Below are 26,761 nucleotides of genomic sequence, written 5' to 3' on the forward strand. Positions count from 1 at the left end.
TGCAGAGCTTGCTGATGAGCTTCACGTGTGTTGGAGAAGAGAACATCCAAAACCCGCAGGACTCCGGCCCTGGAGGACCGAGTTTGGACTAAAGCCACATGATAAATGCGTGCAGCCTCAGTTCAGGCCCTCCAGCATTTTATTTTACATTTCAAAATAGATGTATACAATCTATACATCTATTTTGAAATATAAAATAAAATGCACCCCTTTACCACTGGCAGAAATAAATAAATAAATTGGGAGCAGTGACTGATGCTGCTCCCTAGTGGACAAATCAGTACAACACACCAATAGATGATCTTCTATTGTTCACCCAAAGCAGTTTGTTTACATATCAAACCCACTCGGACATCACATTTGGATGTCATGAAAAACAAAGCGTATATAAGGTATCTCCCATTCGGAAGCTGTAGCGAAAAGTAAATATAATGCACTCAAAAATAGGAATCATATTAATTGGCAAAGTACATTAGTAGCAAACGAGCCTGGTCTGATCCTTGATGAAGACTTGGTATTTATGTTTGATCACTTATTCTAAACTGTAACGCGTCTTCGAGTTATTTTGAAAAGCTCCCTAAATGTAATGCATTGTTATTATTATTTATAACAAAAAACAAAAAAATCGTTCCATTTCCTGTTCGCGTTTTGACTTTTAATGTGAAATGCAGCCACTTCCGGCGCAGCAAAACAAGCGTGCTGTCAGATGGGGTGACGTCACCATCAGATGTTCAGCGGGCATGCGCACAAGTGCGAGCGTGCGCGTGAACGTGTACGGATGATTCAGCAGCAGGCATCTCGGCGGCGAAGTGACGTCAGGCCTCCTTGAAATGAAAACCGGTCCGACTCCGCCGCAAATTCACCTGCACCCGCGCCGTCCTCGAGTCGTCACGGAGCCCTGCCGACGGCTGACGTCACACGTCCGCTCGGCCGCCGCCTTCGTCGCGTCGCTCCCGGCCTGGAAGCAAGAAGAGGATCCCGTCGATCTCCGCGTCGCCATTTCCGCCTTTTCACGACCACAGGTGAGCACCCCCGCCGTCTGTCTCTCTCACACGCTCACATTTAAAAATCAAATCAAATCAAATAGGGCGACTTTACATGTATGATGACTAACATACAAGCCGATCGACATGTATCCACGAAGAGCATCATACGGTACATGTGACTTTTCAGAGGTTGCGACTCTCGTCAAGTGGCGATGGAACCTTCAAAATTGGCCCAAAAAGTCAACGGACTTCTGAATGGGGAGCGCTTAAGCATGGAGCCATGTTGTCGTCTTTGATGCCAAGTGGGTCATTCGAAACCGAATCCACAGTGAAACGCATGTTGCTGATGTTTTGGCTCATCAGACGCGATGGCAGAAAAGTCGACGGAGTTCTCAATCAGCTCTCACGTTTGACAACACAAGGAACGATTTCTCGTGGCAATGTTGACGTGGTTGATGTTAAATTGCAAAAACAAAAGCGAGCGATGTCTGGATCCGAACCGGTTTCATCCGATGTGTGTCTACGCACTGCGAAATGTGGCCTTACATTGGCTAAAAGCTCAACAGAGTTCTGCATGTCAACATACGCCCGCTATTGTTGACATTCAATGAGTCCTTAAAGACAGAATCCAATTGAAAGCGCACGTTGAAGCCATGCTTACTTTGGATTCGAACCTGGTTCGAGCGGCGTGTGCATAGATGCTGAGACATCACTTCAAATTGAAATGAAAGTCAATCGAGTACAGAAATGGTCCTCAAATAACAAAAGCTTTGTCGTAGCATTGCAAAAAAAGAGTTTTGTCTCATTCAAAACAGAACGCGTTTCTACACACACGCGTGCAAATGCCGAGTTGCCTTTTTTGTTTTGATTTATTTTGTGATGTGGCTTTAAATTGAATTAATGTTAAATGTGTTTCACCACAGCCAAATGTCACATTTTCATATTTAGAACCAGCCAGACTGTTATATCATTTATTTAGAAATTCTGATTTGGTTTGAGGCTTTTACAAATGTGACTGTGACTAATCATTATATTAGTCATACAAAGCATTCATTGAAAAAAGGAGGAAAAATATTCTCGTGTGTTAGCTACAGTTGATGCATTATTTATTTGTATGTAACACGGACATGAATGGCAAAGCGTTGTCTGGAAAAGAATTCAAATATTGTAAGTCTAATTCAATGAAAGGCGAGCAAGTGAAGTTCTGGATCAGAAGCGGTTTCATCCGACGTCAACGGGAATTGGATGCGCTCCCCTGTTGTCGAACCTTTGCTTGTCCTGCGTCCATCAGAAGCGAGGTGTTTGGACCTGCGGCGCTGCCAGGAGACAGAGGCTCTTTGTTCTGCCTCAGTGATGCTGCTAGCGGGGTTCGAGGCCGCCGCCCCCTTGGGTTCAAGCCTTCCTAGGACAACAGACAAGTTGTCCTGTTGCTTGTGCCAGGTTGCCATGACGCCGACGGTTGCCATGACGCCGACGGTTGCCATGACGCCGACGGTTGACGCCGACGGTTGCCGAGTCGTCATTTCCCAGTTCCTCACTCGTTGCTTCCTCCTCAATCCCTACAATGCCATTTTTTAATGCTTCCGTTTTACCAAAGTGTTGCTTTGCTGCCATCTTGTGATATCAAGAGGGAATTATAAACCTTTTTTATAATTGTTGTTATTTGCGAGGAATAAGAGACGAGCCGTGTAGCAAATAACGAAAATCGAGTCCATTTTGTTGTCGACTTGATTTCATTCATCGATGACATTGTTGATATTTTGGCCCACCCAAAAGCCCGGCTTATCTCATTGCACTGGCCCCGCCCCCTCCATTTGCTCACCCAGTCACATTAGGTGCGATACCTTCTTCAACTTATCAGCTTACCTTTGAGCTCACGTCATGGTGATGTGGAGGTACATTACGTCGTGTAAAGGTTCGAAGGTGCGGGTTATAATGGTTGTCGTAGCAACCGTGGAAAAACATGAGCCCGCCTACTTTTCCTTTTTGATTGTCACGGTATGATCTTTCTCCTGTCAATGCGGACCTGGAAGCTCCTCCCCCTTTTTTGGTGCTTCCATTCAAAACGCAAGCACGACTTGACGGACGCGTTGGACCGCGTGGCCGGCGGCCGCTAGATGTTTTTTTTTTGGGCTGGCTGGACAAATGGAGCATGAAGACATTGTTGATGTACGCCGAGCAGGAAGCATGTGACCTCACTGAGGAAGAGGAGAGAGAGATGAAGACGCAAATAAAAATGTGTGCTTGTTGTAATTGATTGATATGCCGAATATTTTTTTTACAAGAGCTGATGTATTTGTGTTACGTTGGCCCAAGTAAAAAACTAAACAAAACAGCATTTAATTTATTAAGCATGATGACATCACCGAAGAGATGCTCGTTGTTCGCTTGTCTCTGGAGTTTCCCATCACGTGTTACGCGTTGGATCTCAGGTTGTTGAGTTGAGTTGGAGTTGATTTGAACATGAAAAAGAATAAAAACAAAGCAAAAACAATAACCGCAATAAACGAACAACAAAACCAAATAAAATGGCTACGACATGAGCAAAATCAACAAAGGATCTTCCATGTTCAAAAGGGAGTTGGAAGAAGTCGCAAGACATGAAATCTCCTCCGTTCGTTGACATCAGAGGTAAATAAATAAAAAATATATTGCTGAGGATAACAAAAGTAACTAATAACGAAGCACTCCATAATAATAATATAAAATAAATACGCAAAGACAAACTAGATCCAAAAAGCCAACGATAACAAAACACAAGACCGGAACCCTAATAAACATAAATATGTAGTGGACAAATCAGCAACACTCCTAATCAATAAGTGGTCGTCTCCGCCGTCCCATTGCCTTTGCAGCGCCTCAATTTCAGAACTTTGATATTGATCTTTGCGTTGATTGACATTCGTAGATTGTTTGATCGCATTTAAGTCAGGCCGGTCGCACCGCAAGGCAGCAGCGCTCACTCGACTTCCGAAAATCACGAGAATGTCGGCGAGTCGTTCCAGAGTCGACAATGAGCAGCGGACTGCAAATGCACGTCTTCTCCACGCTAACGCCAATGTCACCTTAGCGCGCCACCGCGAGGTGACGGCGCCACCGCGAGGTGACGGCGCCACCGCGAGGTGACGGCGCCAACGGGGGCTTTTGCGCCGGCTTGTCGACTTGCGAGCGGGGCCGAACGCGCCCGTGTGGGTGGCGGCTTACGTAAGCGCACCTTCTATCAGATGACTCCTTTTCCTCCCCGAGGAGCTCGTCAAGCTCATGAGATGCTTTGATAAAAGCCTGCCTTATCTTCTTGCTCCTCCTCACTTTCTATCGGATGTTTGCTTACGCAGCCGCTAACTGCCTGCCTGCTTGCTGCTAAATCTTTGTTTGTTTGTTTGTTTTTATCAACGTTCCAATTCCATAAGAGCGGATTTTCCTTTGTCGTCGGCTGTGCGGAAATCTGCGCAGGTAAACTTCAGATTTGGATTGTGTTCAAACTTCAGGCCACAAAATCATATTTCTGCAACAGGATGATTTTTCGGTAACGCTCGACATTTAAACAATAGTCAATAACATTTAGATGAACGTTAAACAAGAGTAAATACTTCAATAGCAGCATATATTTAAATAAGGGTAAATATAGAAACCAATAATATTCAAGCAAGAATAAGTGATCTTTAAATTCAAATAAGAGCAAATAATTAGACAAGTGCCAACAATAATACTTAACAGTAAGCAATAATTTAAGCAAATTTAAATACAAATATATATGAAAAAGTAAATACGGTTTTAATAAAGACGGCGTAAATACTTCTTAACTATGATCAAATAATGAAACAATATGAAAGTACATCTTTTTGAGAATGAGAATATTCAGTGCACGTTTAAACCAAAGTAATGCAAAATATTTAAATGAGACCAAATATTTATAATGATATTTACCTTTAGAGAATATCTAAACAAGAGTAAGAGTGACGCTTGAAAAATGTTTCAACGAGTACAATCGTGCTCAGTCCGACTGAAACGAGCGTTGATAGCAAGTTTGTCAAGCAAGCGTAACGAAATATTTACGACACTTCTGTAAACGGATGATAACGTTCAAGGTGAAGACGCGCTTTTGTGCTATCTGGTCTTTGTGTTTCATTTTGAGCAAAAGTTAAAGGAAGACGTGGTTTGCAATCCGAAAGATCAGCAAATGGAACCTCGGGAACAAAACCGGTGCCTTGTTTGGCCACGCCCCTGCCTCGGGCCACGTGCGCGTGCGTGCGTGCGTGCGTGCGTGCGTGCGTGCGTGCGTGCGTGCTACAGGGAGGGTGTGCCTGTTGCACGGTTAACACCAGCGGCCCTTTTAGCATGCGTCCGTGTGTACACAACAGGCGACAGCCAATCAGAAAACGCCGCTCAAGATTGTCTATTGATGGCAGGGAGTTTCACTCTGTTGCTGAAGGCGGGTGCGAATTTGTCCTCATTCAAATTGAGAACAGGTGCTCACATTCGGAATCTTTGGCACATGGCTCCCTAATGGCTCAAAATAAAAACTATTATACTTGTAAGTCAAGGTATCGTTGTAATACATCATAATACGTGTGTTTGTAGCGAGTGGGAGGGCTTAAACTATAGTGTAAAAAAAAAAAAGTATTGTTAGCCCAGTGCCGCTTGCTTGCGTGCCAGAAAAAGCCGGCATGCAAGCAAGCAACACGCTTGCTTGGTGTCAAGTGGCGAACAATTAACAGGCAGCGACATCTTATCCTGCTCTTTTGTTTTGCCCTCAGCTCCTCGTCTTCCCGAATCACGTTGCCGTCGTCTGATGTCCGGACCCGCCATGCCCACTCCGGTGTCCAGGTTGCCCAAATTTGGCTCGTGGTCCAAAAGCTCCAGCCCGACCCCCACCGCCGCCGCCACCGCTTCGAACGCCTTCCCCAACACCCGCCTCCCCAACGGCTTCTACCACCACCCCGGGCCCGCGGTGGGCAACGGCACCACGAACGGACCGTTGCCCTCGGCGAGACGGATCGGGACCATTCGCACGCCCGCTGAACTTTCCACAAAATGGAGGAAAGACGGCGAAATGATGGAAGAAGGTGGACAAGACGATCACAACGATGCTGCCCACCGGGACGCTCATCTGCAGAGCTCTGCTGTGGACCCAAACACATTGGACAAACCACTTCCTGTTTATAAAACTGGACTTCCTGTCCCTAAAACTGGACTTCCTGTCCCTAAAAACAGACTTCCCGTTTCCAAATCGAGGCTGACCGGGTCCAAGCAGAACTACAACGGTCTTTCTGGATCCAAACTGCGACCACCTCAGTGGTCCACTCACTCGGGTTCCCCTTTGAGTTCGAGACCCGGATCCGGATGTGGTTCTTTGCCGCCAGCCGCCCGCTCATGCTCCACCGGCAACCTCGGATCAGCGCCGCCCTCGCGTCTGGCCAAAGGCGACTGGTTCCGCCCGCGTAGCCTGGCAGTCCAGCGCCACACGTCCCCCAAAACCCCCGCTGCTTCGGCCTCTGCCCCGTCCCTCAGCACCAAGCCCGGTCACAAACAGTCCAGTACTTCCTGTGTCCAAGCCGGGTCCCTCGAGGGTCCGGGCGAGGTGAAGAAGTCACTCCTTCCGGCACTCAAAGCTAACAACGTTAGCTATAAGCTCTTGCGGCCGTCACTCGCCAAGCAGGCCCGGACCGTTCCGGTGGAAGTGAGCCAAGCGAGAACTAAAACCCCAGCAAGGACGCCGTCCTCCACAGGAAGCAGTCCAGGTGAGGTCCAATATTTCAATAACAGTACACAATATTTAAAAGTAGATCATGCTAGTTAAGATAATAGTAATGACGGCGTCTAAAAGTTGTGGGGTTTTCCAGAGCGCTCTGCCGAGGCCTCAGCATGCAAGCGAGAACCTTCCGTCCCACGGGAGACTCTGGAGGACATGTCCCTGTCGTCAGGCTCATCCGTGGACCACAACCGCGCCAGTCAGGAGTATATGGACGACTTTGATGACCTGGGTGAGGACCCGCCGTATCGCAAGTCTAACGGCGCCCAACGGCGCCCAACCGAGACGCCCGCCGCAATACCTCAAGTGCCTTCTTGTCTCCTGGGAAACGGAGGCGGGGGCGGGGGCGGGGGCATCCTCCTCCTCAGCAAGAACGACGAAGACGACTCGGGACTGGACCGATCAAGCGCCGGCTACTGCGGGCGCCAGGTGGCGGGGAACGGCGTGACCGTGATGACGGAACTCCACTTCCTGGATAACACTTTAGACTGGACCCAAGGGACGCTCGCCGGTCAGTTTGGATTCTTTATCTTAAATGAATACGCTTGCAGAGTATATCTGTCTTTCTGTCTGTCTGTCTTGTCCATTGCATATTATCTGTCCGGACTCGTCTGTCTCATCTGTGTGTCTCTTAATGGTGATTGTCAGACGATGACGGACCGAACCACCTGACCAGATTTTCCCACCGCAGCAAGTCCAGTCTGTCCGACTACCACGAGCAGGTGCACATCAAATCGGATTTCTCATCAATCACGTCCATTTTCTGTTTGGTTTTTTTAACAGTGGGTTTTTTTGTTTTGTTTTTTTGTTGGTACCACCAGGGTGGCTCGTCCCTGGACCTGTCCCCTTCAGACAGCTGCGGTTCCGGGGGCATCTACATGTGGGACGAGGAGGGACTGGAGCCACTGGGCAGCGCCGTCCCACCCGCCTCGGTGGACTGTGAGCTCACTCGGCACGTTGGCAGCTTCGACTCGGACGGCAACGTCGGTGTAAGATGCTAATGCTAAATGATGCTTTTGTCAGCTTCATTTAGCTTTAAAAACAACAACTAAACAATTGTACATATACATTTAAGAATACTTCTCTTCTTCTTATTGTCAATGAAGTAAAGAATGTGTCAAATCCAAACCCTCCCCCAAATCCACCTGTTCAAACGGGCCTTTCCTCAATCTTGTTGTCTTTTATTGTTTTGTTGTTATTTATACTTTCTGCTGTGCAAAGCGTCTTAGAGTGTCCAAATAAGCGCTATAATGAATTATTATTATTAAAATAATTTTACGTATATATTTAATGCTTGATCTTAAAATCCATCATTTCAGTTTGTTAGTGATGCTAATTTTTAATTACAACTGAAATACAAAACCTATTTTCTAATGATTTCTTCAATGTTTTTATCGACAAATGAGCTGGTTCATGTTTCCGTTTTAAAAATCGGACGTTTAATCCCATTGAACACGATTGAAACGAAACGAAAAAACTTCTGATGTGTGTGTTTTATTTACCCCATCAGGACGGCGTGACGAATGCGGACTCTTGCGATTTGGACGACGACGACCTCATGCTTGACGGAGATTTTCCCGACGACATTTCACTCCACACGGGTGCGCTAACATCAACATGACGGAATTCACACAAAAGCATTTGACTCCTAAGCGGGTGTTTCTTCAAAATATGAATATTAGCGAGTGTTGCTCACCCAGCAGATGGAGACGGGACGTCCCACATGGCTGAGTGGAGGAGGAGGCAGCTGTGCTGGGGGACACAAGACGTCCACAGTGATGACAGGTTGGTCCCCCCCCCCACCCCACCTCCCGGTTGAGCGAGGCTCCACTCTGGTTTCCGTGGTAACGAGAGACTCCTGTGTGGCGACGTCCGTTAGGGAGGCGGGATGCTACCACGAGCGGGACAACACCGGCGGGAATGCTGACCTCGCTCTGGATCGCTCTCCTCAAAGGTGACACAAAAACAATCATTACGATTATAAAAAGAAAATTACAAAAAATAAAAAAGAGAGAGATACGATGGAGTTTGGTGTTTGGATGGTCACAGAAACGTGGAGGGTTTAAAAAAAACTTTTTTTTTTTTTCGGTTGCTTCAATTCAATGGACTTTGTGCTACTCCTTCTCATGTAGTAGTTGATGCAATTTGTTAGCCTGTCTATGGCGTTTTCCATTATTTGTTAGCATGAAGCTAGCTTGTTTGAAATAGACAACATGCAATTCACAGAATAATTGACTAAGATTACTTACAAGCAGTGTCTCTGAATGACTCCTAAGCGACTCCGCCCCCTCAGGGCTCCCGGTGGGGACATGGAGGACCTGGCTGAAGACTTTGGCGCCCTCCGGTCACAGCTGGAACTCCTCCGAAGGTTTTTGCTGCAGGTGAGAACACAGGTGTACACTCCATCTGTAGAAAATGTTTGTGTTCCTTGATGGCACCAACGTTTCATGATTTTGCGGTCTTCTAGTGTTTGGTGAATGACTGGTTTAATCTCTTGCGTCCGACTTCAACTTGTTTAGGACGACGACACGGACGACGACACTCTGACCACCGACACGCTCAGTCCCGAAGAGGGCAACCAATCACAGGTCGGCTCGCTTTTCAACACGCTTGTTTGTTGCGTTGCGGCAGCGCCCGGTCAGAAACTTTTGGACTGAAACGGGTCTTGTGCAGGTGGAGGCTCTCCTGCAGGAGGTGCAGCAGCTCAAGGAGGATCTGAGGAGCAAAGAGCAGATCATCTCACAACTCAGCCTCCAGCTGGTCAGTTTGGCTTTTGACCTCAGACGGCAGGAGGCAGGCTTTTTTTTTTTTGTGGTGTGGGGGGGGGGGGGGGGGGGGGTGAGATTCAAAAATAAATAAATAAAGGACTTTGTTGAAATGAATTCAAACATTTGTTTGTAAATACATTCTTCATGTTGAAGATAATTGTGGAAAATATGTGCAAAACCGCACCCAGTGAGGAGGGGGTTATTATAATTATTTTTGTGTGCAGGCTGTTACCCCGGCAACCAGCAGGTGTCGCTGTCCATCAGACAAGACTGAAAAGATGGAGCGACACACACAGACGAGCGCGGTGGCGTCAGTGGGCGAGAGTGTTGCCTCGCAGACGCCTTGGAGGGAGCACAAGGTAGGCGCACGCACGCACGCACATACAGTGTAACGTGTCGTAATGACGTCCAACCTTTTTTTGCGCCACAAACGGTTTTCACATAAAGCAACATTTTGATGGCCGAGCTTGGAAGAAAATCAACCAATCAATGCAGCTCACCACGACGCTGATTTGCAAAGCGAAACTTTCCACTCCATGATCATCACTCAAATGTTTGTTTTCTTGTCTCTGCATCCTGGTTGCAAAACTTGAACACGATTTCATGTTCCGTTGATCACGACCCCCCCCAACTCACCCACCTATGTTGAATTGTTTTGCCCCCCCTCCCTCAGGCTCCCCCCCCCTCCGGCTTCCTCTCTCCACCCTGGCAGTACCAACGCTCCAGACCTTACGCGGGGAGGCCCAAACCCAGCATCCCCTCCCACCTTGCTCGAAAAAGTGAGTGTCACACCCCCTCCAGGAATGACCCCCCCCCCCCTTCACCTTCACTGCCTGCCTCTTAACTTTACTTGGACACAATGAATTCTTTTGCCATCATTTCAAGCTCTTCCTTCCCAGGCACCTTAACTCGTCTGTGGCAAGCGTTTGTCAAAATAATTCAGCTGAGACCCCGTGTGGGTGGTTATTATGTTAATTAGCCCCACTGTGACTCAATTGGACACAATTCTTAAAGTGTGGGCAAAAAGCCGACTTCAGTGACGAAACCTTAATTTCATTTCAATGAGGAAAATGAATTTGATCCAGGCAGCTTTCATGAATTGGCTACAGAAACCAATACAGTTCAACAAGGTATGATTGTATTTGTATACAAGACATTAGAAAGTAAATAAATATTCATGAACTTCGTATGTACCCTTAAAAAGACACAAGTTGCTCAACAAGTCCCAAAATGATTGAAAACATCTGCAGGGGAGTTTTTGCAGCAGCTTAAAACATTTAAAGTGGAGCTAAAACGGCGTCTCTGCCGGCACGAAGCTGCTAGAATATTAAACGTGTGAAATATGAATGAGCTCATGAAGGTTAATTTCATTTATTAATGAGTCTACATTAGCCAAGATGAAGACCCAAAAGGGGTCTCGGGCACGTTTGTTGCTGCCATCTCAGCCCACATTTCTCCATCGCCTCTTCTGTCACATTCTCTAACCTCCAGGGGGCGCTAACGCCTTGCTCTGTCCTTTCTCTTGTGTTCTGCTTCCTCACCTTCACCTCGGCCTCCGTCAGGAGTGGAAACACTCGTGCTGTACTTCAGCGACACGCCCTGGTACGGTTTGCAAACGCCTCCGCACAACATTGCACGCCTCCGTCGAGACCGTACGCACGACATTAGAAATGCCTGATTTGGGAGTCACATCACGATACATCGATTTTTATAGCGTGGACTAGGCACAATTTCCTTATGCTGTGACACTTTGGTTTTCATGATTAATAATAATATTTTTGAATTCAAGACCAAACTGTTTGAAATCCAAAGCAGTATTTCTCTTCAGTAATGATGTAAATCCAATTGGTCTGTTCCAGATATTCAAAAAGAGTAACGAAAAACAATTTTTTAGAGAAATATTACAATAACTGACTAATTTAGTGTTTGAATGAACATTTAACTTCACTTTGACCTTGATTGGAGGCTCTAAATGATGTATGTGTTCATCGAAGGCGCCCGGTTTGCTCGGCAACACTCGAGATAAGTTGACGCAACATCGATGTAACATCCTGCCAAAAAACAGACCTTTTCAAATTGAAAATACACCAACATAATAAGAGTTTGACTACACTTTTTCTTTTTCTAAGTTACCATGGAGACAAACAATGTGTGGTAAAACGTTATTATACGGCATGCTTTTATTTTGTAGCTCTGACCTTGGACAGGATTGTTGCCCGAGTGTTGTGCATTGTGGAGTACGTCTTTCCGTCTTTTTAATCCGTTTGACTCAATTCAAACTTCTTTGGATGAACACGCATCGATTATGGGGAAACGAACGGCGTGTTTTATTTGGAGCAAAAGTCAGCGTATTGGCGATAAACCGCAACATTATTTAGCCAATAAAAGTAATTGAAAACAGAATGACATGAAAACTAGGGCATCCAAAAACTGAGGTTTCACTGATTTGTGATTAGGAAATGCTGGAATGATTCTCAAGAGTCGCCATTTGTCACAAGGTTAGTGTTGGTCACAAATGGTGTATGAGGACACTCCGTCGCCCTCTCGTAACTTTGCATGTCCTCTCTGACCCCCCACCGCGTATCACAACACAGCGTCATGCATTATTTAGAAGCATCGAGCAGCAGTGAAGGTAGGCGAGTGCAGTACCTAATCTGTCCGCCAGGTGTCAGTGTAGGCCAGAGAATGTTCTGCTGGGCTCCAACTGTTGAACTTCTTCACTCTTTCCATTGGAGGCTCAACTTGTTCATGTCGATGGCGTGTACTGAAGTGAGATTGGGGGAAACACTGTTATCATTCATAAAAGTCAGAATAACATACAAAAACAAAGGTCAAAGAATAATCATTCTAAAGTCATTTTAAGAAAATGTCTTGCATAAAAAGAATAAAAGCCTGGTTCACACGGCAGCAGAATATGTTCATTAATAACTAGCCAATCAGACAAGCCAGACTGTGACATCATCAATGTAGCCTTCTATAATCCAGTTTTCTTATTTAAAAAAAAAAGTTGTTTGCATTTGTTTCAGCCACAGGTACTTTGCCCCCCCGACCCGGAGGAGCAGAACCCACTAGCCGCCCTCCCCCCAGCAAACAGAAGCTCCGCCCCCCGCCCGGCTCAGCACATCCCGCGCCGCCCTAAATGGACCCTGCCCGAGTCCCCCGAACAGCCGGCGCCCGTCTCGTCGCCCGTCTCGTCGCCCGTCTCGTCGCCCGTCTCGTCGCCCGTCTCGGCGCCTCCGACTCTTTCCGTGTGAGACCGGCGGGCTGAGCCGACGGCTTCCCAGCATGCAACAGGAAGATGGCGGCGGCGGTGCCGACGGCTCGCGTATCCTCTCCACTTGAACTCTGCTGGAAAGAAATGTATTTAATAAGTTAACTTATTTATTGAGCACTGTGACCTTTTACGCTTTCCAGCGCTTTGTTTTCACAGCTTGTGAGTGTTGGTTCCGAAAATATGCAAGCGGGAATAAAAGGCGCGCTGTCCCTTTAAGTGCTGCTCAACACATTCAAGCATTTCTCGACGTCCATCGACACGCACTCGTACTCTCAGTACTTGATAGTAAAACATTTTGGTGCACTCGTGGAACACTTGTCTTATCTGCAACAATATGACATTTCTGCACACTACCACTGTTCTTTCAGCTACTAGTGCCACTTTTGGCCAACTAGTATGCAGTTAAAAGCTACTAGTAAACGCATTAGCAACCCTACTAGGGCTACACACTTGTATTCGCCTTATTAAGGACACTGAATAAATGCTGAAATGAAAATTTGCCGCACGAGTACAACAACTGTCTTTACTTTAGTAGCACCGCGAGTCGGCATGTCGCGCGCGCGCGCACGCACGCACGCGCGCACTAGTAGTGTTCTGCTTAAGGATATTGAACAAATGTTCAATTGGTTTTCCATAAAGCGTTTCAATTATTTATCAATCCTTCAAATATCCATTTTGAGATCCAGTCGGAACTCGTCTGCTCATCCTCACTAGGACAACTATTCGGTACTAGTGAGGCAAAACTTTGACTAGTGTCAACTAGTGCAAATGGTAGTCAAAAGTTGTCCTTCTGGTTTGCCGTCATGCCATACAATAGTCAACTAAGACATTACTAGTAAGTTACAATTGTTCTACCAGTGTGCTGAATTGTCTTACTAGTGAGGACAAAGAGCATCCTAGTATTGAAGGATATCAATAAATACTCAAATGGTTTTGCACCCCCGCAACTTTTACCAGTGGTCTGAACAAGTTGCAACGCACCTTTGAGTCTTCCTCACCGGATCATCATCATCATCATCAAGTGGACTTGCTGCCTCACTTATGACAAACCCCAATGCAGACCTCCGCCAAGGCCGAATCAGCGACCACCTTCCACACATCATAAACCTTCCAGCAACTTCTACTTGACCGCACTCGGAGCAGCAAAGCATACAAACCACAACACACGCCTTCTCTCTGCTGCGCAACATTCAAATGAAACGGAAACGTGCTTGTGCTCCTCCTCTTTGCTTCCGTTCACGCCCGTCAACGTGCTACTAAAGCACCGAGCGCATGCAACGGCAATTGGGGTCCGCCTTTGGTTTTGTGTAAGCAGTCGCGGCTTCTCCGCTTGCCTCCAATCATGCAAGTCAGAAGTAAGACTTCATCTTCACATTTCAATCAAGCAAACAAGTCGAGTCCCAAAATGATGACTTTGCTTCAACAGAGTACACTTCAAACTCAGCGCACCCAGTTTTATCAGAGCTAACAAATCCAAGTCCAGAAAGTCAAAACCCTGCCACAGTTTAGCTTTAGCCCCTAGTGCTAGCTAGCTAGCAAGTAAAGAGCGCCGTGAGAGCTAGCTAGGGAGCCAGCTAACGAGCAGCTGAGGCTAAAGCCAAACGGTGGCAGGTTTTTAACTGGTCTGGACCCGCATTTGACTTTGTTTGATTATTCATCTGTTATTCATTCAAACGTGTAGTTGAGTTCAGTATATGAGGAAAAGATTTCAAGGATAAAATGTATCAGGCTGTCATTTTGTGTCCATGTCGCTCAGCTCTACGCTCACAAAAGGTCAAGCCTTTGCAAAGTGAGGTGAGGTCAAGCTGGGGGACAAAATGTTGCAGGCGCACGTCACTGCCCACACTTTGCTTTGTCCAACTTTGTGTTAGCAAGACAAAAGTCACAGCTCTTTTTTTTTTTTTTTACTTAAGTTCAAAGACTCAAGTTCTACTTCCACCTGTGGTAAAAAAAAAAATACAAATAAAAGATGCGTTAAATATCCTGAACATAACGTGAGCAACGAACTGTGATAAAGCGGAGGGACACTCGAGTGTAAAGGATTCGTTTGGTCTGCTTTTTAGTTTTTTGGGGGCAGCGGTGACAAAAAGAAGACGTTATAAAATGTTAACACGTCTCAACACCTTTTGTCCTCCTCTTCACCCCCCCCACCAAAAAAGCTCCCGCCTGACATTTGAAGAGGGTAACGAGGAGGAGGCTGTAATTGGTTCACTCCTCTTCCTCTTCCTCTTCCTCCTCCTCTGCTGTTTTTTCAGTTCTCACACGCAGTGATTCACCTGAGAGCACCAGCAGATCAGGTGTAGTAGATGAAGGCGGCCGGTTGCCATGGAGACGCAGCATAGCAACCGGCCAATGGGGATTCGGAGAAAACATACCTCCTTCAACTTTGGTATTCTGCGCCGAGCTCAACTGTCTTGTCTGCGTGATGAAGCTCAACTGCGTGTCCTCCTCCTCTTCCATCTACTCGGGGCAATCGTGCCGTGAGCCGCTGTCAATATTTCATCATCAGCGGTCGACAGGAGAGGCAGGCCCGCTGGATGACTTTGGGAATTACCCGACCGATCAATCTTCTTTGGCCTGTTTAAATCCTTATCGTATTCAAAGGAGAGGAAAAAAAGACAAACATGGAATACATCAAGTTTCGCAACGCAGCCCGGAGATGACAGTTTGATTTTTACACAGCGGCCCCACCTCATCTTTCCGCCATTACATCACACGAGGAGCTTGCTGTCAAAGAAGAATACAGAAATCCATAACTATTTACAGGGTTGCCGTAAATAACAAAATTGATGCGAACGTGACGACGCTCCCCACACATTCCAAATGCTTAGAACTTTTCCTAAATGCCACTAGATGGCGCTGAAGCACTACTATTCTATTAGAGCGCGCTTTGGCCTCTTATTTATTGATTGAAAACATTTGCTTTTATGTTATCATCCCCTCCTTCACTATTTTCTGGTGTGACAATCGAAGCAGAAAGGCTAACAAAGCTTCTTCCTCAGACGTGATCGAAGCTTTGATTTGTTTGCCACCTTGAAGTAGCAAACGAGAACAAACTGATCGTGAAAGGGCTTTTGTCGGCAAAATAATGTCCTCCGCTCACAAATATACAACTCCGACACACAATGAAGGACTAAGTGTCCACATGGCTTCGAACCCCATCACGGTTGCCACTAACAAATCTGTTGAAGCTCGATCGACAATTAATCGGATGCGTTGACGATTTTGTCTGATTGCAGAGTCAGAAGTTTGGAGAGCAAAAATGGAGTTTGATGTCGTCTGGAAAAGTCTGTGTGGATGCCGTAACATGTTGCCGGCAAAGCTTCGGGGCAGTTTATTATTATTATTATTATTTTTTTTTTCCCCAGCCCTCACAACGACATCCTCTTTAATGTTGTGTCTGTTTGCTACTGTCGCTTTGTCGCCACCACTTTGTCTCAATGACGACATTTCACAAAGTGGGCGCGCTTTAGCTTCCCGCGGGCCGTCAACACAAACGGCAAAGTCAACGGGAAAGGCCGACGGGCATCCGCTGACAAATTTATCACCAACGAGAACATAACAGAGTTGAGCTTCCCAAGGTGACGGACGACTCCACAACTCGCAATAAAAGCAACGTGACAAACATTCATCGAGTCGGATCTTTTGTCGCGTTTGCATGACAACGTGTTCTTAACGTGCTCGTATGTCAACTTACAAGAATTTCTCAGCGCCGATATAATATTGCCACCATAGTGAGAATAAACGGCATTGCTGTGAAGGTCCGGATTGAGACGGCCTCCAAGAAAACGCTTGACTGGGAAACGTCCGGATGCACGAACGCCACCTCAAACGCCGGCGACAGCTCGCGTGGACCAGCAAGGCTCAAAAACAGAAAGAAAGCTGGCCCAAGGTCGGAACCACGCCCGATTGACAACAGCGCCATTCGGTAACCCTCGCCAAGGCAATGCGCAATTCTATAGGACACAATAAAGGCCTATGTGACAAAAAGGTGAGTCGCAAATACAGGACCTCAGAGTGACAATTGCAGGACGCAGCTGGCAATAGCGGAAAGAACATAGCAACTACAAAATAAGAGTTCAAAAAAAGAATGATCCTCCCCATATTTATTCTCATGACTTGATGTGAAATGCGGAGGAAATGGACTCGTAGGTATGACCATGATTTTAGCCATGATATAATGAAGCACTATTTTGCATATAATTAATTTAGCCCACAACAATCATGAAAAATGCCCATGAAATCGTGGCGGGGCTGGCGAGGACCGTCGACAAGCGACCTGCAGATGAGCCAACACATCAAACATAAATACAGTACGGATTGGATTTGGATTTGGATTTGGATTTGGATTTGGATTTGGATTTGGATTGCTGTCGTCATTGGCAGTGTTGGAACAAACCTCACTACTCCAAATGTAAGGAATTATTATTATTATTATTATTTGTCATTATGGAGCGAGCCATAAATATACACAGAAATAAATGAAAACACCCGACATAGCCTGGACATAATTATAATCATAATAAAACAAAATTAAAAAATCCAAATTATTTGATATAAAATATATATTATTTTTTTTAAAGTAGTGAAAATATTAACTTTGCCTGGTAACAAGTTACTTTTATTAAGAAGTAATTCAATTACTAGCTCAGTCATGACAACACTGCAAAACAACCTCATAGCAACTACAAATATGACAAGCGTCATAGCAACTGACATAAGTCATATGACCTCATATGGGCTGACTTATGACCAAAGGGAATCAAATGGTTCCTAAATAATACTTTGAAAATTCAGTTGCACCCACAATCACAAACTGCTCTTTTTGGTCATCCTTTCTTCAAATATTTACGCATCTTTTTAAATCAACGTGTACCAACAAACCGCAAAATGCTGAAGTCGTCATAAGGTGAATAACGCAAAGTGCCGTTTCCTCCTCATTAAACAAAACAAGCCTCGACGCCAAAGTGTCACTGAAGCACTTTTTTTGGCGATGTTTCCTAACAACAACACGAGCATCCGAGCACACAAAAACAAAGCGGCGGCGGCGGCGGCGGCATGCGTGTGCATAAATGCATCTTTAATGAGTCCAGCACAGCCGCTGGCGTTGTGATGATGATGATGATGATGATGATGATGATGATGAGGACTCCAAAAGGAAACGCATACGCCGCCGCTCTTATTGTCCTCACGGGGTCACTGACCCAAATGTGACTTTAATACGCCGTCGCCTCTTATTGCAAACGCACCACGGCCATCGTGTGACGGCGGCGTGCCTGCGTCTGCAAAATAACGTTTAGCTTCTGCCGCGCACACGCACACACATTGCGCACGCTCCGCAGCAGATGGAAGCCGGCTGGCAATTAACCTGCTGCACCGCTAACGTGCTCATTCAGCCAACACGCAATCACTTTTTTTGGGGGGGGGGCTTTGTTTTTACTGAAGTCAACATCGGAAAGAAGCTTTTCCTTCACTGCCTCTTCCGTTCGAACCCAGGCAGAAGGGTGGCGCCGTCGAGCCGCTTTAAAAATCGGACATCAGAGGCGAGACATCGGCTCAAGTGGATTGCGACGATCGGACGTTCGTTCAAGAGTCGCGACCCACAGCATCTCTCTCTCTCTCTTTTTTTTTACGATTATGATATTTAGAAGAATTCTTTTCTGAGAAACGATTAATCGTCTGATTAACTAAAACATACAATGAACTTTTTCTTCAGCATTTACAACAAGGTCACAAAATCGGCCATTTTTGGGGGGAGTGAAACATTTGAACGTCATTATTTTCTTGTATTGTTCATTTTTGGTCCAGTTGTGCAGTTGGTCCGGGTGCAGTTGAGGGCGTAACCCCGCCTTCCGCCCGAAGCCAGCTGGGAGAGGCTCCAGCGACCCTTGTGACAACGAAGCGGTTAAGAAAATGGATGGATGGATATCATATTTCTTATTTAGAATAGAAGACGTTTTTGAGGTGTTGTGGGTCTCGAACCGGTCAATGGCATTTGCCACCAGTTACGTTTTGGCCACACCCCTTGACATCACCCTGCTATTTTTGCATGTGTTCCAGTGAATGATTTGCAATACGAGTGCTTGTCATTTTATTAGGAACACCTTGATTAAACATCAATTCCCCCCCGAGGTCCGCCACTGCAAAACTGCGGCTTTCCTCATATTTTCACCCCAAGCAGCATTCGTGTACGGATCCAAAATGCAAACAGGAAATAAATACGTGCTGTGGTGTCTCACTGTGTGTCGATGCACGTGCGTGAGGTCAGCTATTGCTGCAGGCAAGGTCAATGTTGTGTGCGCCATCTTTATGTGTGTGTGTGTGTGTGTGCGTGTGTACGCGCGGCTAGCAATGACACGAGCTGTGGTCAAATCTAGCGTGAAAAACAGTCAAGTGTCGTTGGTGTGGCGGCCATTTTTGTTTTGGGCGCACTCCCCGACATCGCCGTGATGATATTTTTTTCCCACACCAAAATCCAATTTCCAAATGACAGCAATATTACACAAAACAAGTTTCGTTTGTTGTTTCGCCTTCTGGGATTTGCTTAATTTCCCCGATGGTTTCAAACCTTTTCGTTTTCCTCGTCAGCATTTACTTTTTTATCCTTCACAGAAATGCATTTTTCTTCCATACAGATCTTAATGTGAAAATAAGTAAGTAAGCAAATGTTATTTATGTCAGCACTTGTCACAGAGACAACTTGTGTTTACTGAAACGGGACATTACGGGACAACCCCCCCCTTCCGCCCCCCCTAAGTAAGTTGTAACAAGTCCTCCCAACATATCCCCTCCTCATCCTCACACCATCTTGAAGCAGGAAGGCTTCCCCCGCCCCAAGCCAGCTTAGTGCGCCGTTCCCATCGCAGCCTTGGAAAAGTCCCGGAATCCCTTTTTGATCCGCCTTTAAGACGTGAGGAGGCGCGGCCTCGAGCCAACCCGTCTGTAATGGCGGCAAAGCCGAGCCGCCGCCGCCGCTAAAAGGAGGCCAGAAGACTCCTGCGGGATCCCCGAGCACGTGCGGATGAAGTCGGGACGAGGCGGCGTGACGTCACGCGCTGCCTTCAAAGCCCAAAGGCCTCGTGGGAAAAGGCGCCGTCGCGAGGGACGAAGGTCGGACAGGTCGGAGGCTTTTGCACTTTTGACATTGAGACAATCCTCGCATACTTTTTGACATCATTGGGAAGTTTCCCTGAAATGGCTCACTTCAAATATTGATGAGTTTGTTTGACTCTTTTCTTGTTGAACTTATTTGCTCCCCAAAACGCATAAATACGTTTTATTTTAAATATTGACACGCTCCCAAAGACTTTTATTTATACGTAAAAAAAAAAAAAAAAGGTTTTTGTTTGCATGCAGAAGGGTTTGATGCAGCGGTTGAAGCAATGGTAGTTATTACAAAAACGGCCAGTAGGTGGCAGCAGAGTATAAGCGATCAACCAGGGCCATGTTGCAAAAAAGGTCCTTCTCTCACAATTTTAAATCGAATTTTGAATCATGATGAAACTTAGCTCGATTCTGATGCTAATTGCTGCAAAACGGAAACAGATAGAAATATTTATAATATAATATATATATTATATATAATTTTTTTTTTTCCTGATGAAAGAAGAGACTCAACTTTCTTTTGGTCGTTTTTATAGCAGAATATTCTTGCAAAATCAGTCAACGTCCAGTAAAACGGCCGGGAGCGAAGGGGGTTGCTTTTGACTGCCAGTCAATGAGTTCAATCATCTTTAATGTCCTGTTGGGTTTGCAGGAAGAAAAAAAATCCCTCTATTGTGTTCTTATGTTGACATAAGATCTGAAGTAAGTTGTAAAGGTAGAGTGCATGCGGTCCGAGGCAGTCCGAGGCGGCCCGCCCCAATTTACGAGCACCTCCTTCCTTCCAGCAGCCTTCATGTTTTCCACCGGGGCTAATTAGGGAACTAAATGAGCAAAGCGATGCTAATTGTTCCCATTTTCAGATCTCCAGCCTGAATCTTGAACCCGTGCCAGCGCGGCGCTACGACGCCGGCTCTGGCTCAAGGTGCCGCCGCCGCCGTGATCCCACATTAGCATATTAGCATTGTCCGAAACAACAGCAGCATTGGAATGAGCGCGGCATTAACGATGCATACAACAGCCAAGAGGCGGTAAATAGCAAGGCGGGACTTTTTGTGCTGCCAAAGAGAAACGTTGAGAACGCGACTCAGGGTTGCTGCAGGTTCGCTCCTCAGCTGCCGACGAGAGCAAAAAAGAAAGGAAATCATAGATATGAAGTGACGCTCGTAAAACGCTCTTTCCAGAACAGGACGCTAAACGTTCAAATCGGATATGATTTGAATTGCGTTACAAACGATTTCATACTTGGGAAAAAGTCCTGCGCTTCACCACTAGATGGCAGAAGGGACATCATTCGCCTGCGCGTCGAGCGTTTGGATGCACGAACACACACACCATCAGGACTTGCGTGTCATGGACTTGATTTATTTTTGTAACTGCAGCATTATTTCAACTTTTGAATGCTTGCGGCATTTTGGGAATGATAACGTGTTGTGGAAACCCCCGTGTTAAACGTACGTTGCGGGTCAGATGCGAGCAGCACCGCGGCGCGGCCGTCCAGCGTGAGCCAAATGCAAACACGGAGCCCAGCGGCCAACGAGCGCAGTCATTCCTTCCTTTCAAAGAGCGGACCTCGGCGCCTCCCTCAGCCGCTTCCAACTTTGCCATCTCCTGAGGAAATTGCAGCGCCAACAACCGTGCGTGCGTGCGTGCGTGCGTGCGTGCGTGCGCGCGTGCGGGGACGAAGGCCGCAGAGATGGGAAGACGCTTTTATCACATTTTCCTCACTTTCAGCCTCGCAGGCAGTCTGACCCGCCGCGCCGCGCCAAATGACTTTTATTAAGAGAGGAGGCACAAAGAAAAGACATTGATTTGAAACGGTTTAACAATCAGATGAAGAGAAATAACGCTCCCTTTTTTCTTACTTATTGACTGGATACCTCTGACCCGATTAAAGATTGGACCAAAGACTCATTATCACCCGACCACCAAGGACAGGGCCGTTAATCCAGTTTCTTTGTGGGGATGACTTTTTTTCTTTTCCCAAAAACAACAATGATCGGTGAAGAATCAATAATTGGGGGAAAATGAAATCAACATCAATTCAAAATAAGATTGTGTCCGATTATTTGATTAAGGGCGACTAATTGATTCTAAAAATATTGAATAATGAGAGTCCGAGTTGTATTTAATGACTTTTCCAACCCCTGTAGTAACTATTTGATATTAATACAACAACAAGAAAAAACCCACCAGCGAGCGCAACCAAGGTCGGTGAAAGGCAACCAACACCGATTGGTCCTCCATTCAAGAAGAAAAAAAGAAATCAAGCGTTGACTTCAAAATGATAAAACTTGGTAACAACATTGTTGCGGGAGCTTGAAAGCGGAAATTTGAATCTCGTGATGCGGAAACGCAAACAATCTCTCTCTCTCGACCTCCGTCCTCTGTTGCCATGGCGACATGGCTCAAACCCCTGTTGCAAATCTTTCTGCTCAGCTTCTTGCCACAGAAAAGCAAGTTGTGCCAAAAAGTAGCGAAACATTCAAAGGTTGGATATTCAAAAAGTTTGCACAAGATCGGATTTTGTTCACTTGTCAAGTTTCAACTGCATACTTTGGTTTTGTCAAAAGGTCAACATCCCCAACGGTTTGCGGGCAGGCCTGTAAACAAGCACGCGTCTCGGTGGCAAGTTAAAGTGACTTTTACGCTTGTGGGAAAAGTAGGGCCCGACCGATTAATTGGCCTCCGATTAGAGCCGGCCCATTGTTGCCCTTCAAACATCTGCCAAAATAATCGGCCAATTTTTCATGAAAGAAAAACGACGTTTCCGACACTGTGAAAGTACCCTGAATGCACCATTTTGCTTGCGTAGGATTAGCAACTAGCAAGTGTGTAGCGTATCTTATGCTGGTTATTCTGTTGTCTCTAAGCATCCTTTAAGCTGTTTGATGACATCCCTAAACACGATGATAAGAATTACATCCACTGTATAACATAAAACATGCTTCGTCTTTTAAAGCATCGTTACCCTTGCGCTAATGCTAAAAGTGAAGAGAAGATCCCATTCAAATGCTAACAGGAAGTTAGCATCGACTTCAAATAACAAATATTCACACACAAATGGTGTGGGAACACAATTTTATGCATTAAATATATGTTTTTAAATAATCGGCAGATTAATCAGTAATCGGAGAAGAGAGTTAAATGGAGTGAATGGCTAACAGCATGTAAAAAAAAAAAAAAAGCCACTGATGTTCAACTTGAGCCATGCCATGAGTCAGCGTGGCTCATGGTGGGACTTTTCTTAAGTTATTTATGTGTAAAGAGATTATTTTGCAAAAAAACGTCACCGTTGTGCTTGACGTGTTTCTTTTGGCTTCTTTGCTCCTCACAAGCTTGCTCAGGGTACAAATTGGAGTCAAGTCAAGGCAGCACTTTGCCACCATGTACGCATTTACCTTTTAATGCAGCTTCTTCTCGGCCCAATTAGTCCGTCTTCACCTCAGCTCAGCTTCCTCCTCCTCCTCTTCCTCGCCGCCGCCTCCTAATTTTCCCAGGTGGCCAATTGTTCCATGCTGGCTCCTGCAAACTGACAGCACGCCGTTAAAACGCCATTTGAGTCGCGTCGCGCTCGACATGCACGTCATTAACCAGAAAAATGTCCGTGCCTGCGCCTTCCAAATGGAGAGCGGCCCACCGCCGAGCTCGTGGCAATTTGTCCTGGAGGACATCAGCGACGTTTACGGGACTCCTCAAAGTCGTTCAAGACTTCTTTTTTTTCCTTCCTTCTTTTCTTTGTTGCCGTCGTCCTCCACGAGCACTTGCGCATCCCCCGTCTTAGCTGCGAAATGACAAATGGAAGGCGAGCCGGACTGTGGTTACACCCCGCAATGATTCAAGTGCTAAAAGGCGGCATTTGGCCTTGTTGAATTTCGCAGCGACACTCAGCGCGTCGGTTACAAACGGCGACCTTTTCACCGTGTCGAGACGATTACGTCCAAAATATTGGCGCCATCTATCCTGCAGGGGCTCGTCCTTGGGGTTATCTGACAGCCAGATGCCAACGTCCACGCCTGCGCGCGCGCACGCACACACATTCAGCAATTTGTGGCCTCTTTAACATAATCATCTTAAGCCCTCTCAAAGCTGTATAATGACCAAATATTATAGCATTTCATAGCTGAACTTTCAGCTACCTTAAAGCAGAAATGTGATGTAAAATGGGCCTTCTAATATCTGTATACAAATAGTTGTCCTGCCGACACATCAAGTGTGACATTAAAAGTGCATTTGTAGTCATCAGACTGCAGTATTTGTGAAAAGGCGTTTGAGCAAGTCGCTCCACTGTGATGATTTTCACATTCTTCACCATAAAATAATCATGTAAATGACTTCTGCCGGTTCTGTTTGATTACTAATGTATTAATTAGGCTCCACTACATTTTTATACTTCACAAGAAATGACATTTTTACATTTATATTTACACGAATACGGGCCACGGAAAGAAAAATGCAGTAAAATGATATGAACAGTTGATGATTTTTGACAAATTAGCATACCAGACACATGCAAACTGTGTTAAATTGCGGGAAAATGTATATTTCCATTTCAAATTGTTAAATACGAGTCACAGCTAAGAACAATTACAAAGTTTGGAAAACTCTGATAGACTGTACAGGAGTATAAAGAGCACATGATATCCTCGTTGGAACAAAAGATAAGAAGACACATTCGTCTATTTCAAACAAACAAACAAGCAAACAAACAAACAAGCAAACAAACCAAGGCCTTAACAGTCCACTTACCCCAAACTGAAAGCTAATTGAAGACGAAACACAGCATTCCTTCTCCGCTTGGTTCAATAAAGCTGTAGTGGAGTTTTATTGGTTGAATTTCCGACATTAATTTCTTTTCTCCACACTTCATTTACCTTCGCACGCTAAATAAACAAGTTGGCTAATCGATACAAATGCTAGCTAATAGCTGCAAGTGCCGTTAGTGAGCTTGGCGGCCAACCAATCAGAAGAAAGCTTTGAAGCTGAACATTTGATTGGTTAAATCCTGAGACGTCCCTCCACATTTTGTCACATTACATTGTTGTTGTTGTTGTTGTTTTTACCTGACTGTAGTTAATGTTAACGGCATGTTTGTATTAAGTGTATTTTAAATGTATACCTCTTTTGTATTTTTATTTATTTATCTTGACATCTTCAGAGGCAGATTTCACCTTACCTGGCAACAGCCCGGCCCCTGAAATCTGATTGGATAAGATATAAACAACAAGAAGCAGCAATCAAACGACGAAAATAGACCCGTTTTTGTAAGTTCACTCCGTCACTAATTATGAGATAAAAATGGTATCTGACGTTATTTAAGATAGCACAGTAGCTATGGTTACATCATTGTATGCTCTTTTTTTTTTTTTTTTACCAAGGCATGGCAAAGTAAAAAGGTTTTTGTTGCCGAGTTCGAACAAAAGAGCGTGCTTTTGTCTCATGTTTAATTTAATATAATCAGCTTCATATGGTTCTGACAGATAAGAAGAGGTAGCAAGCTGTTTGTTTGAATGGACAGAACATGAAAAGGCTGAAAATGTAATTATGGGTTTCAGTGTTTCAGCCTTTCACTTTTCTTTTGAGTATGAATATAATGTATTATTTTACCTGAGCGCATGCAGACACTAAAAGCTTCCCACCTCTGACTCCGTGATGTGTCCACAATGTTTTCCTCGCTCTTTTCTCCAGCTCGGCCTCATTCATTGGTCGACACGAACACGAACACTGGGATGAACGCAAGCCGTCCTCAAGACCCGCATTGGCGCTCCCCTCTCGCTCCATCACGGCCGTCGTCATGGCAACGCAGCCCAGTGGACGCCACGCGTCCGACTTGATGAGCGGTCGTCGTGGCGACCAGGAGCTTTTCTCTTCCCGGTTCCTGATCGAGCTGAGACTGATGATGGTCTCGCAAAGTGCCACTTTTAGAGAGTGTTCAAGAAGATTTAGTGCGTGAAAGACAAGCACAACGTGAGTCAACCGCTACACAATCGCTGGCAACTTTTATTGTCACGTATCAATCTTTTTGTTGTTGACAAGGTGCGAGTCAGTAAGAACTACTTTAATGCCATCTTCACTTTCACAAGGCAGAGGTGGCAAATTGCACTTACACGCTGTACTTAAGGACACGTACAGAACCCTTTGGAAAGCCAAGAGGAGGAAGAGTTTAAAAATAGATATTTTTAAATCCTTCCATTCCAAGAAAGGAAGGATGATCTTTTTGTTGTTGTTGCTGGCCATGTTGCACGGGTTTGCACCAGATTAGTGCTTACAACTAGAAGGCTGCATCTTTAATTTGCCCACTGTGGGATTAATAAAGGAAGGCATTTAGTAAATGAGCACTGAAGCCAAAAGAAGATCATTAACGCGGGATCGCTCTTGTGGCTCCGACTGAACAATTCTCATTTCGTTGCGCTGATCTCAACTATTTCCACGTTGACGTTCATCAAGGCATGAAACAAGCCCCAAAATACGTGTACTGTCAATAACTAGCCAACACTGGCCAGACATGAACTAGAGAAAATATCAATATTACAAACGGTGCACTTTACAAAGCATTTCATTTCCCCCATTAATATAAATAAATGTGACCGACACATGCAGTTGACTTGAGTTTATTATTGTTGATGTGTCTTTAATGCTGCTATTTAGAACCAATCGTTGGCGGTCGAAGGTTCGACACACCCGGGCCCTGCCTTGGCTTTATGTATAATGTATATGAATTATAACATTCAAATATGGCCATTCATTTGTGGACTTGCATCCATTTGGGGGCTTTTGGACCCCCCATGAAGGAGGGACCGAGGTCCACCTCTAATGTCATTGACGTCTTACATAATCATTTACATCATGCGTCAACACACCCCTAGATTAGTATCAAATC

General features: G+C 45.5%; 1 protein-coding gene and 1 long non-coding RNA gene across 20 annotated transcripts; one reads left to right on the plus strand and one right to left on the minus strand.

Moving 5' to 3' along the window:
* Positions 1-880: 880 nt before the first annotated feature.
* LOC144038176 (uncharacterized) lies at positions 881-13,281 on the plus strand. 9 transcript variants are annotated; one of them, XM_077550408.1, is made up of 15 exons: positions 881-1,022; positions 5,744-6,727; positions 6,830-7,249; positions 7,387-7,460; positions 7,560-7,727; positions 8,249-8,339; positions 8,439-8,523; positions 8,618-8,692; positions 9,032-9,119; positions 9,258-9,326; positions 9,412-9,498; positions 9,731-9,865; positions 10,180-10,285; positions 11,069-11,108; positions 12,533-12,730. In XM_077550408.1, the coding sequence occupies exons 2-15, from the start codon at positions 5,779-5,781 to the stop codon at positions 12,576-12,578; spliced, it is 2,433 nt and encodes an 810-aa protein (XP_077406534.1). In that variant the 5' UTR covers positions 881-1,022; positions 5,744-5,778; the 3' UTR covers positions 12,579-12,730. The 9 variants fall into 9 exon arrangements, 8 of the variants coding, with proteins under 8 accessions (XP_077406534.1, XP_077406533.1, XP_077406536.1 ...); XM_077550407.1 differs by lacking the exon at positions 11,069-11,108 and having other exon boundaries at positions 12,533-13,281; XM_077550410.1 differs by lacking the exon at positions 10,180-10,285 and having other exon boundaries at positions 12,533-13,281.
* Positions 929-25,787, minus strand: LOC144038177 (uncharacterized). Of its 11 annotated transcripts, none has more exons than XR_013289163.1 (12): positions 25,521-25,787; positions 23,493-23,665; positions 23,283-23,406; positions 15,472-15,507; positions 15,156-15,368; positions 12,156-12,854; positions 9,181-9,453; positions 8,988-9,113; positions 8,435-8,685; positions 8,241-8,344; positions 3,353-3,413; positions 929-3,184 (listed from the first exon to the last, which is right to left on the minus strand). It is a non-coding gene; the product is annotated as an uncharacterized LOC144038177 (long non-coding RNA). The 11 variants fall into 11 exon arrangements; XR_013289165.1 differs by lacking the exon at positions 25,521-25,787 and adding an exon at positions 24,631-24,820 and having other exon boundaries at positions 12,156-12,270; XR_013289159.1 differs by lacking the exon at positions 25,521-25,787 and adding an exon at positions 24,631-24,820 and having other exon boundaries at positions 23,283-23,413.
* Between the last annotated feature and the right edge of the window lie 974 nt (positions 25,788-26,761).

The sequence above is a fragment of the Vanacampus margaritifer genome, chromosome 18 (genome assembly GCF_051991255.1).
Source record: "Vanacampus margaritifer isolate UIUO_Vmar chromosome 18, RoL_Vmar_1.0, whole genome shotgun sequence".
In the NCBI taxonomy this organism is placed as follows: domain Eukaryota; kingdom Metazoa; phylum Chordata; class Actinopteri; order Syngnathiformes; family Syngnathidae; genus Vanacampus; species Vanacampus margaritifer.